This window comes from Solanum lycopersicum, chromosome 6, assembly GCF_036512215.1.
Source record: "Solanum lycopersicum chromosome 6, SLM_r2.1".
NCBI lineage: Eukaryota > Viridiplantae > Streptophyta > Magnoliopsida > Solanales > Solanaceae > Solanum > Solanum lycopersicum.
The window spans coordinates 46,505,701-46,523,169 of NC_090805.1; the positions used below are offsets into that span (position 1 = coordinate 46,505,701).

The 17,469-nt window shown below is 30.9% G+C and overlaps 4 protein-coding genes and 1 non-coding gene across 5 annotated transcripts; 4 read left to right on the top strand and 1 right to left on the bottom strand.

Annotated features, from left to right (window-relative positions):
- Positions 1–1,212: 1,212 nt before the first annotated feature.
- Positions 1,213–3,322, top strand: LOC101255008 (transcription factor MYB98-like). The gene is made up of 3 exons (XM_004242114.1): positions 1,213–1,703; positions 1,928–2,054; positions 2,663–3,322. The coding sequence occupies exons 1-3, from the start codon at positions 1,213–1,215 to the stop codon at positions 3,320–3,322; spliced, it is 1,278 nt and encodes a 425-aa protein (XP_004242162.1).
- Positions 3,323–4,489: 1,167 nt separating this feature from the next.
- TRNAQ-CUG (transfer RNA glutamine (anticodon CUG)) lies at positions 4,490–4,561 on the bottom strand. The gene has a single exon. It is a non-coding gene; the product is annotated as a tRNA-Gln (tRNA).
- A 450-nt stretch (positions 4,562–5,011) lies between these two features.
- LOC101268875 (large ribosomal subunit protein eL42) lies at positions 5,012–7,268 on the top strand. Its single transcript, XM_004241499.5, has 4 exons — positions 5,012–5,231; positions 5,450–5,629; positions 6,879–6,953; positions 7,037–7,268. The coding sequence occupies exons 1-4, from the start codon at positions 5,229–5,231 to the stop codon at positions 7,094–7,096; spliced, it is 318 nt and encodes a 105-aa protein (XP_004241547.1). The 5' UTR covers positions 5,012–5,228; the 3' UTR covers positions 7,097–7,268.
- Positions 7,269–9,533: 2,265 nt separating this feature from the next.
- LOC101260442 (uncharacterized) lies at positions 9,534–11,793 on the top strand. Its single transcript, XM_004241471.5, has 8 exons — positions 9,534–10,063; positions 10,149–10,182; positions 10,275–10,469; positions 10,541–10,630; positions 10,718–10,783; positions 10,869–10,960; positions 11,046–11,093; positions 11,296–11,793. The coding sequence occupies exons 1-8, from the start codon at positions 9,693–9,695 to the stop codon at positions 11,411–11,413; spliced, it is 1,014 nt and encodes a 337-aa protein (XP_004241519.1). The 5' UTR covers positions 9,534–9,692; the 3' UTR covers positions 11,414–11,793.
- Positions 11,794–13,490: 1,697 nt separating this feature from the next.
- Positions 13,491–17,453, top strand: LOC101257271 (anthranilate phosphoribosyltransferase, chloroplastic). The gene is made up of 10 exons (XM_004241460.5): positions 13,491–13,941; positions 14,063–14,206; positions 14,725–14,886; positions 14,978–15,061; positions 15,722–15,910; positions 16,111–16,201; positions 16,350–16,409; positions 16,659–16,777; positions 16,911–17,045; positions 17,124–17,453. The coding sequence occupies exons 1-10, from the start codon at positions 13,750–13,752 to the stop codon at positions 17,151–17,153; spliced, it is 1,206 nt and encodes a 401-aa protein (XP_004241508.1). The 5' UTR covers positions 13,491–13,749; the 3' UTR covers positions 17,154–17,453.
- Positions 17,454–17,469: the final 16 nt, after the last annotated feature.

Here is a 17,469-nt window from a genome sequence, read left to right on the forward strand (position 1 = left end):
CTAAAATTGAATTGATTTTGAAAATATATTTAGGAAAATTGTTTTTAATGAACACTTATCTCAAAAGAAACTTTATTATCCTGAGTCAAAAATTTATTTAATTGCAGTCAAGTTTCATTACATTCATTTACACTAAATATAACAAGGAATTGCTACAATTGACTACTGTTTTAATTGAAGAAATGTTATTGACTTATTCTTCCATATATAAATCAAATTTCATATATTAAATTCGCCACTAAATAAAATTAACAACGAATTTTATTATTTAACTATTAAATTTATCAATTGGTAATTTCTATCTTTTTAAATACTGATTTATTCATGAATGGAAAAGAAAAATGAATAAAATATTTTATATACTAATTTGGAATATCATTCCACCTACTTATTCTTTGTGATAATAAATTTGAATCTAATTTTAGATACATACAAAATTGACTTGAGTTGATTAATCACAACTATCCTTAAAAAAAGAGAGAGAAGGGGTATTAAATCAACTTTTCTTTAATGTATATTTCCTTTCCATCTATATAAAAAAGGTAAAATGTATTTAATAATACATACCCAAGAAAAAAGTGGATAATTTGACCAAATAAAAAACAGATTTGTAATTAAATCAGTCAAATTCAAGAAAAAGAAATGTCTACTTGGGAAATCCAATCATTTATGCCTCCATTTTAGTAGCTACTTTGTTTTAAGTCTAACAAAAACAAGTATGGTGTTTTAAATTATTTTTTACTATTTGTATCACTATGTATAAAAATATCAAATTTAATTTATATATATTGATAATAAAATTTTAATGATCTTGCAATTGTTTTATATAGATAAAGAAATTTACACACATTGATCACATAAAAAATATTTAAATAAATTGGTCACTAGTTACAAATATCAAATATCACTTTATCAGTCTGTAAAATATTACTTAACTAACTAGCTATCACAAATTAAAATTCCTCAAAAATATAAAATATACGTGAATAACTTACCTCCTAATTAATATTTTTTTTCTTATTAATAATATCATAATATAAATTTTAAACTTCAAAAGGTCTAGGTACATTCACATTCAACAATGCAATAAATTTCACTCCTTTACTACTACCATTAAGATAACAAAGAGAAAAGGAAATTAATTATTAATAGCTAGAGAGCTCCATTTTTACCCCTCTAATTCCTCCTTTAATTTAAACTAATTTTCTTCCAATGGAACTTGATCCATTTTTTATGTCCAACAACAACATGATGAAACAAGAAAATGATGATTTTTGCATAGACTCTAAAGATTATCTTCAAGATCTTGAGCACCTTGATCATAATTTTTCAAATACTTTCAACAATTTTTCTGAAAATTTTATGATTGATGATAACACCAATGGTACTTATCATGACCCCTTTGATCCATTTTCTAATATTCAGGATAATTTTTCTTCATTAGGGGATTTTAACTTTATTAATTATGAGGTTAATCCTTTTGATCAAGAAAATGGAGAGAGTAGTGGTAGCAAACTAGTCATGAAGAATAATTTTCATGTTGTTGATGGTGTAAATGTGCCTGATGATCAAAGTTCATGTGTCACTGGTGATATTCATCATAACAACTTATCTTCATCTATGAAGAAAAAGTTAGGTGGCAGTAGAGGTAGGCCGAAGAAGTCTAAATCGTCCAAAGGACAATGGACGATTGAAGAAGACCGGTAAGCAATCATATCTCGACTATTGAATTATATGATTATCTTATCAGAATGCATATATAATTTCAGTTGTCATAACTATTGAGTTATATGATCATCTCTTAAATAGTGCCTAGATTGTTACCCCCTTTTATTTTTGCGTTTCGCTTAGATTAATTTTCAAAGAAATTAATTGATATATTATTTTTTTTCAAATAGTAATATAATAGCTTTATATGTTTGTGAAGGCTTTTGATCCATTTGGTAGATAAATTTGGAGTGAGAAAATGGTCTCAAATTGCTCAAATGCTCAAAGGAAGAATAGGCAAGCAATGTAGGGAGAGGTGGCACAACCATCTCAGACCTGATATAAAAGTAAGTATTTAGTTTTTTTTCTTATTAATAATATTTTTTTTTGCAATTAATAATTTTTATCTTGCTTTTGTTTGGATCTTCTCTTAATGTTTTAAAATAATATTGTTTCATCTTTTTGTTAAATGCAATTTTATCTCCTTTTTCTTTCTTTGTGATTGTTGTCTCTATTAATGTGCCTGTGGTGGATTTTGTAAACAATTTTTCTATTGATTCAAGTTACATATAATGACCTTTTTTTTTATTTGTCTTACACCATGTGTGCATTTTTTTTTTAAAATCATATATTAAAAATCGATTTCTTTTGAATAAATTGAATATATTATTAGACGGTGATCTAAAATTTTGTGAGCTAATTATTTCAAGTGTTAGACGTTAGTTTAATATTTTATCCGTAAGGTTGAACAATAATGAGAAATAAATAAAAATCAAAATCTAATGTTTTATGGAAGGATGGTTTTTCAAAAGCTGCATTTGCACAACTATTAAAAATATAGACAAAATCTAAATGCTTAATGCATAAAACTGATGAATATTTTAACACTTGATTACCTTATGTGTTGACTGTCAGTACATAAAACTTACATTTTGTTCGTATTTGTGTCGTCCAGAAAGATTTTTGGACAGAGGAGGAAGATAGGATCTTAATCCAAGCTCATGGTGAAGTTGGAAATAAATGGGCAGAAATTGCAAAGAGACTTCCAGGAAGAACTGAGAATTCAATTAAAAATCATTGGAATGCAACAAAAAGAAGGCAATTTTCAAAAAGAAAATGTCGTACCAAATGGCCAAGACCTAGTTCCCTCCTCCAAAATTACATCAAAAGTTTGAATTTAGAAAAAGGAAGCACCAAAAAGAGCAATGACACAAATCCCAATGGTCGCGTTGATTTGATCAGGCGTGTAAATTATCCAGGAGGCTCAGGCTACACAGGCTCAATCCCTGAAAAAAAAAATGAAAATTTGGTCAACAGGCCTAATAAGTGTCACGCTAAGGTATCACCTAAGCCAGAAGCTATTGAATTTTGTCAAGGCAATAATAATATTGGTGATTTTGATTTGAGTGAAGTCCCAGAATTTACATTGGATGATAATTTTTTCATGGAAGAAATTAATATTCCTCATGTTGGTTCTTCATCTATTATGGTTAATGAGAATAATTATGAGAAATGCATGGGAATGGAGATTATGCCTTATTATGAAGTGCCAACATTGATGCAAGGTGAAGTCAACAAGGAGATTGATTTGATGGAGATGATTTCTAGAGTTTAATTAATTATATTATAATGTTTTAGAAGATTTATACATGTTTAAATATGAAGTATGAAAAAAAATAAGTGTACTAGTTAATTAATAGGGAGTGATAATGTTTCCTTGTGTTGTTTTCTGCTAATTCTACCAAATTTATGTAGTGAAAAAGACAAGTTAATATATTATACACTGTCTTATGTATTATTATTTGGAGAAAATGTTTTTCTAAAGAAACTTGTTATTTCTAATATTGACTAATTAATTAAGTATTAACAAAATTGAAAAAACATTTTCTTAAAAATATTTTTCTTTTTAACACACCCAAAAAGATTCTGATTATTGAACTTTTTGTGCTATTTCATGCATTAAGTAAACTTACCTATATATAAATTTAAATGATTATTTAACTCTTTTTTTCTTCACTAATTTAATTGTACGTGAATATCAAATTATATATAATAATGATTTTTTAAAAATAATGTTAATATTTTTAAACAGTGGATGTGAAATTTTTTTATATAACAACTACAAGTTGTCAAATCAACATTTGAAAAAAAAACTATAACTATTTATAATATAAAATCAAATATAAATAAGGTGATTTGACACTTTGTGGATTCGTCAAACAAGTTTTTGATCAAATATTTTTTTTTAACAATTTGAGGCTTTTCATAGCTTGAACACTAAGTTGTAGTTTGTACAATATAGAATTATATAACTTCTTATCAAGTAAACTTTGTTGCAAAAGTATATTTATGGTAATGAAAATTAGTCATATTAATTATGTAGATAGTCTTCTTGTTTGAAGTTGTGTTATCAGTATAATTTATCCACAAAAAATATTGTAATTGAATTGTTCATAACAATTCTCATGGTTTGCCTTGTTTTAAGAAGAAGAATAGTAGAAAACTTACAAAATTCGCCAACTACATTTATAGACAACAAATGACAATATGAAAGTATGTTTATCGTGCCTTATCAAATTAGTCACAACTCTTCAGATTACAACCATTTAAAAATATCATTACTCATCGAAAAAGTCATAACACTTAAAAAAAGTCCCCAACTTTTTTTTAAAAAAAGTCATTGCTTTTAATATAATATAGAACAAAATATTAAATTGAGTGCATTATAATAATTTAACGTTCAAGTCCACTAAAGTCATAAATAAAAATCAGAAAAAACTAAAGGTTCCACCGAGATTTGAACTCGGGTTACTGGATTCAGAGTCCAATGTCCTGACCACTAGACCATGGAACCCAATTTGTTATTTTTTTGGAACTAATGTAACAATTCAATTTTAAATGAAGCCAAACTTTTGGACATATTTATTGAAGTTTTACTTACTTATTAAGACTAAATTTCAAAAAAAAAAAAAAAAAATTAATTGAAGTACATTCAAAAAGTAGCTAATATACAAATCTACTTAAATTCCAAATTTGAAACATAATTTTCATACATCAAGAAGAACAAACTCAAATGATCAATCTATTGAAATAATAGCAAATCTAATAAATTCATTTGACATCGTTTTAATTTTATATGATTAAAATACGTGTAAAAATTAACTGGCACTCCATTCATGTGTGTTTGAATTCTCAAGTGCAATTGATTTTTTTCCCCAAAAAAATTTATTCTTAAAGTTTTGATACTCAAAATATTTAAAAAATAAATTTCATATATATAATAATAATATATTTTTAAATATTTAAATGAGGACTACCAATTGGTTACCCAGTGAAAATAGATAGGTATATAAATAATATAAAGCCCAGTAAGATATATTATCTCAAGCCCAAGTCCACAACAATACATCTTTTACTAACCCTAAAGCTTCACTACAAAACCCAATCTCTTCACACATCAAAGGGTTATTCAACGGCGTCAGTCTTCTCTGCTATTTCGGTTCCATTCTCCGCCGGCGACCATGGTAAGTGATATCCTGCTATGTATTTTGCTCTAGAAATTGCTATGGCTTAGGTGATTTATCGATATTTTATTACAATATGCTGAAACTGAAAGAGAAAAGTGAGCAGATCTTTACTAATCATTTCGTATAGAAGCATGCTGCTAGTTTAATTTTATATGACTCTATGTGTTTCATTGAATCTAGTAATGTTTTGATGTGTTATTGTTGGATTTATGAAGGTGAACGTTCCTAAAACGAAGAAGACATACTGCAAGTCCAAGGAGTGCAAGAAGCACACCTTGCATAAGGTGACGCAATACAAGAAGGGAAAAGATAGCTTAGCTGCTCAAGGAAAGCGTCGTTATGATCGCAAGCAGTCAGGTTACGGTGGACAGACAAAACCTGTCTTTCACAAAAAGGTGATAAACGTTCTCTAGCATACAACAACTTCCATGTTTCAATTCCAAGCTAGTACATATTGGCTATATAATTTAGAAGATCCATTTCTACTTGTATTGATCCAATAATCCCATTTTTAACTGTTGTAGCTAATTCTATAATTAAGTATACCTACCTTACCACCAATAATGACCGAACTAAAACTATAATTGAACTACATAATAGTAACCTGAGCTACACTGCATTAAATAATCATATACCTGTTTGGATAAAGCTGATCATTGTCACTGCAAAACTTTGGTTATAAATTAAGTCTAGGTACAAATTAATTTGTGTCTTGTGTGGTTGTAAGTTCTAAACTGTTTAGATAATATTTTTCTTATTGATATTATATTTTAGAATGCTACTATCTTTTAATTCAAAGAAATATGACATTCATTACATGAGGGATGTTTGTATGAAGATTTTGATACACTTGATTAAAAATAGCATTACTATAGTATTTTTTTTAATGTATAAGATATTTGCTAAAATTTGAATGGTGTCAAAACTCTAAATGGATTGTTGGTCTTAGTACATTTTGGTATAATGTGAGGATGTTTCTCTGTTTTTGAAGTATGCTGTGTTATAATGTTCACATATATATGCAGTAAAGTAATATTGTCCAGTTCGAGTTCTCTTCTTGATGCTTGAGATTTTGAAGTGATAGTCTACCAAATGATATGGATTTTGAGGCTTCCATCTCTTATTTTATATTAGTCTCCATATAATCAATTCTTATTCATTTATGATTTAAAGTGCATCGAGGCAAATGAGTTTGTGTTGGAGTTAATTTGTGGTTAAAAGATATTGACATAATCGTCTCACTTGTAGTGTTAAAAGCTCTAAAGACATTTATGTTATTAATTGTTTATCTTTAGTTTAAGTACTTGTATTCACATATAACTAACTCCTATTGATAAATAAATTAGCTTCAATATTTGCAAGGTGTTAGTTCAACATGTGGTGTTTAAATACTAATTCAAGCCACCTAAGCCAAATAGGCGATAGATTCCTCTAAATCCAATAATTAATTAACATTTTATAGTTAGTGACTTGATCTGTTTAAATTTAAATATGGAATTCATTTGATTCTTAAAGAAAGAGGGAGAGAATGGATCTCCAATTATTAAGCGTCGTAGTTGGTCTGTATGTGAGCATGTTTGACATTCAAGGCTGGTTTCTTTATCACTGATTTGTGTCTATCTTTCTTTCACCATTCCAAAACAGGCAAAGACCACAAAGAAGATTGTCTTGAGGTTGCAATGCCAAAGTTGCAAACATATGTCGCAACACCCAATCAAGGTTGTTTACTGATAAATCTCTACTCTGCAGTTGCATTTCCATTACTATTAAAAAAAATATTCATTGTTCTTGATGTTGTGCAGAGGTGCAAGCATTTTGAGATTGGCGGAGACAAGAAAGGAAAAGGAACATCTCTTTTTTAGATTGCTTGTGAAGCAGAATTTGATCTCTCTCTTCTGTTCTTTCACTGTTTGGATATTTTGTTATATTGAAGGTAGTTCAGTAGCTTCTGTTATCCAATTCATCATTATTACGTGTTCAATCAGATATATTATCAGGAGATGAAATGAATATTTCAAGTTTTTGATTTAACAAGTTTTGATTTTGTCTTGTTGATGCAATGATGCTTAAGCTATGGCAATAAAGTTCAACTGAACTGTCCTTGGCTGCATTAATTTGAACATTGGTGTCAATTTTGTTTATTTAACTTCTGAAAGCACACACAAGTCACTAGGGGATTGTTACATATGTTGCAAGATTTTTCCGGTTTTCCTCTCCTGTGCTTTCGATAACTTGGACATTGGTTTCACCCTTGTTCGTCTTCCACTTCATGCTTCTATCAGTTCTATTCTATATAATAGACTACGAAATTTGAAACTGCAACGCCAAATAAGCTTATGATTAGATGTAATTACGATGATGTGTTGGTAGCATTAGGTTTTCACGTCTTCCAAGTTGGAGACATCAATATCTAAACCTCCTAAAGGACTAGGGGATGTTTTCTTTAGCCTTGTTGCTATTAGAATTTGTTTGTCCATATTTTGTTGCCAAAAAAGTTGGAACTTTGGCTTTATAGTGTTCCTCCTCAATCAAGATTTATGCCGCGTTCACTTTAATCTTTCTCCATCTCCTGTAAACTTGAGCTGCAAGAAACAACTAAGTAGTGCTCATAGACGTACATGAATAGTGTCTCCTTTTGATCCAAATGGTAGCTTCATCGGGCTTTCACCCATTTATTCTATATCAAAAGTGAATATATTTATCGGAAGTTATACCATCACCTTAAGAAAAGGAAAAAAGGTGGGACTTAAGAGGAAAATTGTGTTACTTGTGAATGAAGCTTGACTGTCTTTTCAGCCCAAAACAAATAGGGCTTTGTGGGGGCATACCTAAGGATGTAGACTCTTCACCGACAGGAATCCACAATTTGAAACAAAGAAAAAAACAATATGCGTTTTCTCCATAGACATTATGGCGTCTACGCGTTACAATTTAACCCAACACTTTCTTTATAATTTCTCTTTTTCCATGTCACCGTTCAACTCCATAACACGTATGATTACTTTATTCAATACATTTCACAAATTTCTCTTTTTCCATGTCACCGTTCAAGTTCATAACACGTATTATTACTTTATTCAACACATTTCACAAATTTGTTCTTTAACCCTACTCATACCTAATAATTTAAATTCATGCGACAACACTTTTTAATTCCTTATGTTTGAATAGAATGATAATACGATGATGATAAGTGCATAAATTATAAAAGAAAATAAGTAGGATAATTTAATATTTGATCGAGCATTACAAGAAACTAATAAAAACTACTAAAAGAGAACACTTTTCTTGAGTCAATACAAACATCGTTGAGCTAATGATATATCTCGAAGACTTGCAATTTTAGCATCGTTTCAATTACCTAAATCTTTGCAAAGTGCAATGTTTTTTTTTTTAATAATTAACAAGTGTATACATTTTTGTGTTTATCAAGAAAACTCAAACACCAATCCAACACAGATAGGTGGGTCCTCACTTGCCACCTCCTTTCAATGCCATTTGAAAATTTAAAAGACCAAAAAAGACTACTCCTACGAACTATACAAGAAAAAGGTTAACATTTGTTGTGTGTCTTGTATCTTATTTGATAACTGTCACCCATTATATTGTATTGTATTGTTAGTTCAAATTTAAATATGACATTTGTTTAATTATTTATTATTATAGATAAAAAGAACTTAATTGTACTATAATTCTCATGTGAGTTTACCTTTCAAATTTTTAATATGTAACATTATATAATAATAAAAAATAATAAAAATCATCAAAATATTATATTTATTAAAATAATATAAGATACAATTCTCTAAACATAATTTCAGTATGATTTTATATTTGCATGGGCATATAGAGATTGTGACTATACAGTATACACCCTATTAGGCATTTAGCAAATCTTATTGGGATAATAAATAAAGAAACTTGTCCTCAAAGAACATCTTCCTTTTTTATTCTCTCTCTTCTCTTTTATCAGTTCTTTTTTATTTTTTTTAATCCTTAAAAAGTAAAGAAGCAAACCATTTCTTACACCCCACCCCCCATGCCTTTGTCTTTTCTTTGCTTACAATTAATTATTTTCCTCAATAATATCAATTTAAAATTGTTTATCTGATAATAAAACGTTCGTTTAATTAAGATGTCCTTTTGAAAATTCGGAACAAACGTACAAATTATACACTGAAAAGTTTGGAATCTCTACTTTACTTTCAAACATCAATGTTGGTCAATTTCTTACCACCTGTTTTGCATTTTCTGAGCACAACAATAACTGTACAAATATTCCTCTTATATACATTTTCCATGAGAAACTTGCTTTATACTGCATTTCACCTTTGCCCTTAGCTTCCTTTATCTACTTTTTACAGTACATAACATATTCCCCACACATCATATATCACAAACTCCACATTTACAAAATTTGGAGTTTCAATTCTTTTGTAAAAAAATAAAGAAATTACAATGAGTATTTTAACAAGAGCTCCAAAGAATTCTTGGCAGCCAGTGATGATTGCTGATACAACAATTCATAAGTACTGGCTTAATTGGAGGTTCTTACTATGTTGCATTTGGGTTTTAACATCAATGATTTTTGCAGCAATACTTGTAAAAAAGTATGAAGGTTCTCGAATTCGAAAAAATCGAAACATTGAAGCCCAAAAAACAGAGTCCTCTGGTTTATTGTATCAAGATGAAGTTTGGAGGCCATGTCTTAAAACTATTCACCCTGCTTGGCTTCTTGCATTTAGAGTTTTCGCCTTTTTGATTCTTCTGTTGTTGCTAATCTTAAATGTAACTGTTGATGGATGGGAGATTTTTTACTATTACACTCAGTAAGTAACGTTGTTATAGATAAGTCTGACTGTAGTTTTAAACGGTTTTAACATTTGATTTTTTGTTGTTGTTGTTGTGGAATAGGTGGACATTTACGCTGATTACTATTTATTTCGCGGTAAGTGAGAGTAAAATTCATGGTTTCGATAGGTAAATTTTTTCATGTCTAATTGTTATGATATATATATATATTTTTTTTTCATTATGTAGATTGGATCTGTTCTTTCGATGTATGGATGTTATAAGTATCACAATAAAATTGGTATCGATGGAACTGATATTGAGAGATTAGATACTGAGTATGATTCACAAAATTCAAAATATATGAGGGAAAATGCAGAAGCAGAACAGCCTTCTCGTCAAATTGCTGAGTTTTGGGAATATGTTTTTCAAATAATCTTTCAGGTATATCACGTTTCGATTCAATGAAATTTGAGATGTGAATTGAGAAGTAAACACCTTTCTTGTTGTATTAGATGAATGCAGGGGCTGTAACGCTTACGGATTGTGTTTTCTGGTTCATACTTGTTCCATATTTAACCATTAAAGGCTACAAGTTGAATTTTGTGAGTATGCTGCACTAGCTCAATGAGATTCTGCACATCACTTTTCGTTGTTTTGTTTCTCTAAATGTTATGTTATCTATGTTGCAGTGGATTATAAATATGCATTCAGTCAATGTTGTATTTCTACTTGGTGATACTGCTCTGAATTGTTTGGTAAGTTTCCATACTTTTATCGATACCAAATGTGGTCTTCGTAGATTTGATGTAGTTACTGATTCTCATTGTTATGCTATTTCAGCGGTTTCCTTGGTTTCGAATTGGATACTTCTTTCTGTGGACAGGAGTTTATGTTATTTTCCAGTGGGTTGTTCATGCCTGCATTTCAATCTGGTAATGATAATGCTAATACTTATATGTTGTTATCTTTTCACTTGTTTAATCGATTAATTCGCATCCATGTTATTTTGTTAAACAGGTGGCCCTATCCATTCCTTGATCTTTCATCTGCAGTTTCACCTTTGTGGTATGTACTCCCTATCATGTCCTCGGATTCTTTAAAAATGTCGTGCATGCAGAATCCTATAAATTTGGTGTATTTTTGGAGGATCGGGCACATGTACCATGACATTTTTGGAGAGTCCGAGTAGCATAGACAAAAAGTCCTGAATTTGTTTTGGCAAGTAAACTGGAAGATTTACTATGAACTATTGAATTGATATTTTTAGGTACTTGTTGGTGGCATTTATGCACATACCATGCTATGGTGTTTTTGTTTTGGTAATGAAGCTGAAACACCATTTGCTTTCGAAGTGGTTTCCTCAGTCTTATCAGTGTGCAAGATGATACAACGCGCTTCCATCCCAACCAAGTCAGGATCGGCTATATGTATCCTCGTTGTACTAAGGCCAAATAACAAATTTTTCAGCTTTCAAGACGGCTATAGCAGCTCGTGTTTTGAACACCAAACTTGGATTTTTTTGTTCTTTTTTCTGGAAGGAACGACGAAATGGAAAAAAAAAAAGTTATTTAGCAAAGTAGTTGTGAATCTTTAGAAGTTTAGGCAAAAAAAAAATAAAATACAGTGATTTAAACTTCTGGTTTGTTAGATGTACATTTTGGGGTAACTATGGAAACAGAGATTTTCTTATTTATATAACTATTCACTTGCAATGTGTACAGATGATTCCATATTAATTATAAAGAAGTGTAAACATTTCTTTCCACTTTTTTTGTTCATTTGTAATCCTGGCTCCGCTTCTGAGTCATGGGTGTTTAGACAAAAGAGAATTAGTAGTACTTTGTTATTGTAATATCTTTGTTTCAGTTTGTTATTACAATCAATCTTCACTGTATTTGGAGTAGGAAAACAGTATTGACTACAATGTGCTTTGTTAACTCAAATTGTAGAGGTTTCAACACAACACTAGTGTTTGAGATCTTTTGGTGGGGGCAATGACTAGATATACTAGAAAAAGAAACTCAATACCAGTCAGAAAAAAGTTGGTTAAAGGATGTAGAATCATTCTTTTTATATGATTATATCATGAAGATTGTCCCTTGGGACTTGGCTTTCATGTTTCAATAGGTTCAAATGGGGCCCTTTTAATCCACAAAAGGTAGCACTCTAGGTTTTTTTCCTTTGAGGACTGGATTTGACCATAGCCCTCCGTCCAGAATTATTTGTCACCAGACTCTCGTTAATGAATATCATGTCTTTCTAGTGAAGTCGAGTCATCTTTATAGGACGAGCTCAACAATCTCGGTGTTGATGTTCCAAAAATGACAGGCCAAGTCAAATTAAGATGTCAGTATACAATCGGTGCAAAAAAGATTCATATTGACAATCAACAAATAGTAACATCCTAAATCCCATTTTAAACGATTGAGTTTAACTATACTTAAATTATCGACCTATTAAACGTTCCCGAATAAATATCACTTTTTTTCCCCATAAAGTAAAGTCGTCTCGTAGGCCTAGCTTAACAATCTTGATGGAGATGTTTTTAATGGATACCACTGGCAAAATGTGCCATTAAAGGCTGATTATTAATTAATCCTTATATTATTAAAAAAAAAATCATATTTTATGACATAAATGTCTAGGGTTGGTGGCAACTACCAACAGCAAAACGTCCTTTTTTCGACAATTTGTCACCATACTTACTTAATAGAAATTAAATTCTCTATAATATTCTACCACCCTATAACCAAATCAATGAAGGAAGTTTTTTTTTTTTTAATCATATTCAGAACTGGTTGATGTAACAATCAATTTTAAGTATGATATTTAACTAGTTTCAAAATATTTATCAATTTTGATCGATATTTTAAGATTATATGAAAAGAATTGTAATTATATAGATATATATTTGAATTTCAAAAATTTTTTAATTATTATTTTTTTAAAAAAAAGTGAATAAAGCTACAACCAGTCACGTGGTCAATTTGATCTTATTTTGTCCAATAAAAAGTAATTGTTTGGTCAGAAAGATAGAAACCCTAATTTATGAATCTGGGCCCTTGGCAATTTTGAAAAATATAGAGTTAATTTATCTATTTATATCCACTTTCTCTTTTTACTAAGAATTAATAAGTCAAATAAATATCTATTTTCCATAAATAAAACGACGTAAAATAGGCAATATCATATAATTACTATTTAGTTTATTACCTTTTAAGCCGTCTATTTTATTATATACGAATAAATAAAGATGGATACTGATGATAGATAATAAATAAAAAAAATAGTTCTGCCCCCCTTTTGGGTTTCTTTTTTAATTTCTTACTCTAATATCTATATTGATTATCAATTAAATTTGATTTATTTTGTCAATTTTAAATATTTATCTTAATTATCGATTATATCCAAATTCACACAAAAAAGTTTTATATAAAAAGATGAAACACTTCTAAATAAATATAACACTAAATCAAATAGATTTAAATCAAAAGATAATAAAAATACTCTTAACAAAAATGATTCCGTACCAAAATGAGTCGAACTAGATCATAAAATATGACGGAATAACATATTTTTTATTTCCATATATGATTGTTATTCCTTCTGTTACCCTTTGAGCAAACTTGTTTCCCCATATTTATTGCACCCAAAAATCCCTTCTTCAGCTTCACTTCATTAAATTGGGTAACTGAATCATCTGTTTTATTCTTCCTCTGCCATGGCTCTGTTTCAGTGTCGAATTCCATTTTCAGCGGTATCTCCATCTGTTTCTCCAAGAATTGAATTTACAAAATTGTTTCTTGGAAATAGTAGTAACCCATTTGTTAAAACTACCCAAAAGAAGTTTTCATCTCTTTGCTATGCTTTGAAAAATTCCAATAAGCATTCATCCATATCCACATTTAGTGAGGTAATATAAGGTTTGACTTTTTTGGATTGTTGACCACAATTGTGAATTGGGTTTTTGTTATTTGGATTAAAGATTTGTTCTTTTTTGTTGTGGGTGTGTTTTATTTTTGATTTGGTTTCAGTTGATTGAGGCTTTAATTAGTGGGAAAGATTTGACGGAATCTGAATCAGAAGATTCTCTTGATTTCTTGTTGGATGGTGCTGATGAAGCTTTGATTAGTGCTTTTCTTGTTCTTTTGAGAGCTAAAGGAGAAACCTTTGAAGAAGTAAGTTGAGCTTCCTTCAACTATTCACCCTGTTTCGAATTGACTTATTTTAGTTGTTTTTCTAAGTACTTCTATCGAATTTGGGTAAAGATTAAACACTTGTTTTAATACTAAAATAAGCTAAAAGGTATAAGTGCATCCAATAAGACTCAGAGTAAAGGTTTATGTATACTCTTGAAGCATAATGTGGGTGAATGAATATTTTACCTTGTTCATTAATATTTGTAGTCTCTCATGGTTGTGAGAGAAAAGTGGCTCTTCTGCGCATTGATGAAAAAAAATCAGAAAAGTCTATGTTTTTTGAAGCTAGAGCTCATAATTCAAAATATAATGTAAATGTTCCGCTTTGATATACAATCCTTCGCGTCAGGGGGCATGATTGTCTGTGTAGGTATCTGGTTTCACCATAGCTAGAACGTGTTAATTTTCTCCTTCATTATTGAGAGCTGGGAATCAACCATGATATTGTCACTATTGTCTGATCCGCTTAGCCTCATCGAGCTAATAATGATTGTTAGGTAGTGGGATTGGCAAGGGCAATGATAAAGCATTGCAGACAAGTTGAAGGTTTAGGTGACGCAGTTGATATTGTTGGGACAGGAGGGGATGGAGCAAACACGGTGAATATCTCAACAGGTGCCTCAATTCTTGCTGCAGCTTGTGGTGCAAAAGTAGCCAAGGTTGACAGAGTTATTCCTTCTCAATGCATATTTCATTTCATTGTAAAATTGAGTATTTTTAAGGCTGAAAGTTTGTGGGATTGAATTGTAGCAAGGGAATAGATCCAGTTCATCCGCTTGTGGGAGCGCAGATGTATTGGAAGAACTAGGTGTTGCCATTGAGCTGGACCCTGAGGTTAGTGACATTGCTCTTATTGGCTGAAAAGTACTGTACAATTGAGGACATTCACCATCATATTGTAGTTCTAAAAATCAAAGGTTTAAAAATGAAGTTTATGCTGTTGTTTATATAGTTAGCTGCTTTATAAGAAGAAAGACTGGTTGTGACATTCATCAAATCAATTATTAAACTAATTTAATGAGTCATCAAGTGACCACGTATGTAATGATAAGTAATTTATTAAAGAAAAGCACCCTTTAGAATAGGCGATACGCTAAATCCCACCCATTGTCCAATCCATTTGTACTTGATGATAGCCCTTAAAGCTACTGCTGTCCTTTTCTTGATACTAACTTGTCCACTGTAAGAATTTCCCAAGTAGTATGATGGCAATAGCTGGATGTGTTTCCTTTCATTTGTGCTTATTCTAGATCTAAGTTGTCTGCATCATGTGCTCATTTTATTTGCTCTTGGTAACTGCCACCAAGAGACAACAAAGATATGTTATATGTTCTCTGTCTTTTGGGACAATGGTTAATGGTGTTAAGAGCTAGTTTCTATAATAAATGGTGTTAAGAGTATTACTGAAAAATGCATGATACTTTAAGGATAACTGGCATTATATATGATTTCAACTTGGTTGATCCTGATGTATCTCGTTATTACTGGGATCAGGGGGTGAAAGAGTGTGTAAATCAAGCTGGAATTGGTTTCATGATGTCTCCGATCTACCATCCGGCAATGAAGATCGTCAGACCTATCAGAAAAAAGCTGAAAGTAAAGACGGTGTTCAACATCTTGGGACCTATGTTGAACCCAGCAAGAGTGCCGTTTGCTGTAGTAGGAGTTTACAAAGAAGACCTGGTATATTTTTGACTTTAATTACAGTAAGACCACCTGTACTATGAATGTAGCTTTAAGAATCTTGTAAACATAACTTATGTGCTAATCTTTCTGGTTTTATCTCTGTTCTTCCCTTTGGGTCATAGCTTCTTGACCCGTTTCAAATTTATTCTTCGTATTTTTTACATTCATTTAGTGAACGAAGCAATCTCTTGTTATAGGTCCATAAAATGGCTAAAGCATTGCAAAGATTTGGCATGAAAAGAGCATTGGTTGTTCACTCAGAAGGCCTAGATGAGATGAGTCCTCTTGGTATGGTCCCCTTTCAGAATCTATTGTGTTTGGTAATTTCATGGCTCTTTTTTGTTTTTGACTTGCTTGTCTATTTGTTTTTTAAAAAAATGTGAGTAACTAGATATAGACATTTCCATCATATTATGTGTGGCAATTTATTTTGCAGGCCCTGGATTAGTCCTTGACGTCACACCAGATAATATTGAGAAGTTCTCCTTTGATCCATGTAAGTAACCTCTAAATCTCAGGACAGTTAAAACTTTTCTTATTCTCATAAATTTCTTTCTTTTTTGGTGCAAGACTTTTTTTTTTTTTTTGATCTTATTGCTTTGCACAGATAAACAATGAATGCCACTTTAAATATGCATTGCAGAACTCTGCAAGTAAAGAATGGTGCATTATGATTGATGTCTTTTTCACCAGCATTTAACATTGTCTCTTTAAAAGTTAGTCTGACACGTAAATCCTTCAATAGTGGACTTTGGCATCCCTCGTTGCACTCTTGAAAGCCTACGAGGTGGAGGTCCAGAGTACAATGCCGAGATGCTCAGACGTGTGCTGTCAGGAGAAAAAGGGTCAATTGCTGATGCATTTGTAAGTTTCTTCCTGAGCTTGTTACCAAATGTGTGAATCCTCATTAAAGAAATAGACATAACTTCTTTTCGTTTTCAACAACTTCCTTTCACCTTGAAAGTTCTTACATCATCTCTATCAAATAAATCCACAGGCACTAAATGCATCAGCTGCTCTCCTGGTAAGTGGACGCGTTGATAATCTGGCTGAAGGAGTGGAATTAGCTCGCGAGACACTACTCTCTGGCAAAGCGGTGAAGACACTTGATCTATGGATAGAAGTTTCCAATGTAAGAAGAAATTCTCAGTAAGTTCAGGGTAGAAACTCCATCACTTCAACTCATGCTTATGTCTTTGCTTACTTGCAGACGGTGAAGGAAGCAGTCTGCATGAACTGATGGAATACGCCAAGCTGACCACGTTATATTCTCGGGGCTCAACAGCTTTCCCTGCTCTGAGTAATGGTTAAAAGATTCAAAATCAAAGAAAAAGACTGGATAACACAACTCAACTTGCAATTTTGGTTTGTAAAAGGATTAGAATAAAGGGTTGAAAGAGAACAAAAAATAAATGTAAACTTTGGCTTGTGAAATTTGCAAGGCAACTGTAGATTTCTGTGGAAAGCATTGTTTGTAATACTTACTTGTGACGATAACCAAGCAAAGCAAGTGGCTCCTTGTTAGTTGTTGGCCATTAAATTTTTTTTTTATCATT

Bases quoted from the DNA above. Each gene is read 5' to 3' on its own strand.
- LOC101255008 (XM_004242114.1), top strand. From the start codon at position 1,213: ATGGAACTTGATCCATTTTTTATGTCCAACAACAACATGATGAAACAA. The intron at 1,704-1,927 runs GTAAGCAATCAT...ATGTTTGTGAAG, and splicing joins TGGACGATTGAAGAAGACCG to GCTTTTGATCCATTTGGTAG. The intron at 2,055-2,662 runs GTAAGTATTTAG...TGTGTCGTCCAG, and splicing joins ATCTCAGACCTGATATAAAA to AAAGATTTTTGGACAGAGGA.
- LOC101268875 (XM_004241499.5), top strand. The intron at 5,630-6,878 runs GTGATAAACGTT...ATTCCAAAACAG, and splicing joins AACCTGTCTTTCACAAAAAG to GCAAAGACCACAAAGAAGAT. The intron at 6,954-7,036 runs GTTGTTTACTGA...GATGTTGTGCAG, and splicing joins TGTCGCAACACCCAATCAAG to AGGTGCAAGCATTTTGAGAT.
- LOC101260442 (XM_004241471.5), top strand. From the start codon at position 9,693: ATGAGTATTTTAACAAGAGCTCCAAAGAATTCTTGGCAGCCAGTGATG. The intron at 10,631-10,717 runs GTGAGTATGCTG...TCTATGTTGCAG, and splicing joins AAGGCTACAAGTTGAATTTT to TGGATTATAAATATGCATTC. The intron at 11,094-11,295 runs GTATGTACTCCC...TGATATTTTTAG, and splicing joins TCTGCAGTTTCACCTTTGTG to GTACTTGTTGGTGGCATTTA.
- LOC101257271 (XM_004241460.5), top strand. From the start codon at position 13,750: ATGGCTCTGTTTCAGTGTCGAATTCCATTTTCAGCGGTATCTCCATCT. The intron at 16,778-16,910 runs GTAAGTTTCTTC...ATAAATCCACAG, and splicing joins GGTCAATTGCTGATGCATTT to GCACTAAATGCATCAGCTGC. The intron at 17,046-17,123 runs GTAAGAAGAAAT...GCTTACTTGCAG, and splicing joins TATGGATAGAAGTTTCCAAT to ACGGTGAAGGAAGCAGTCTG.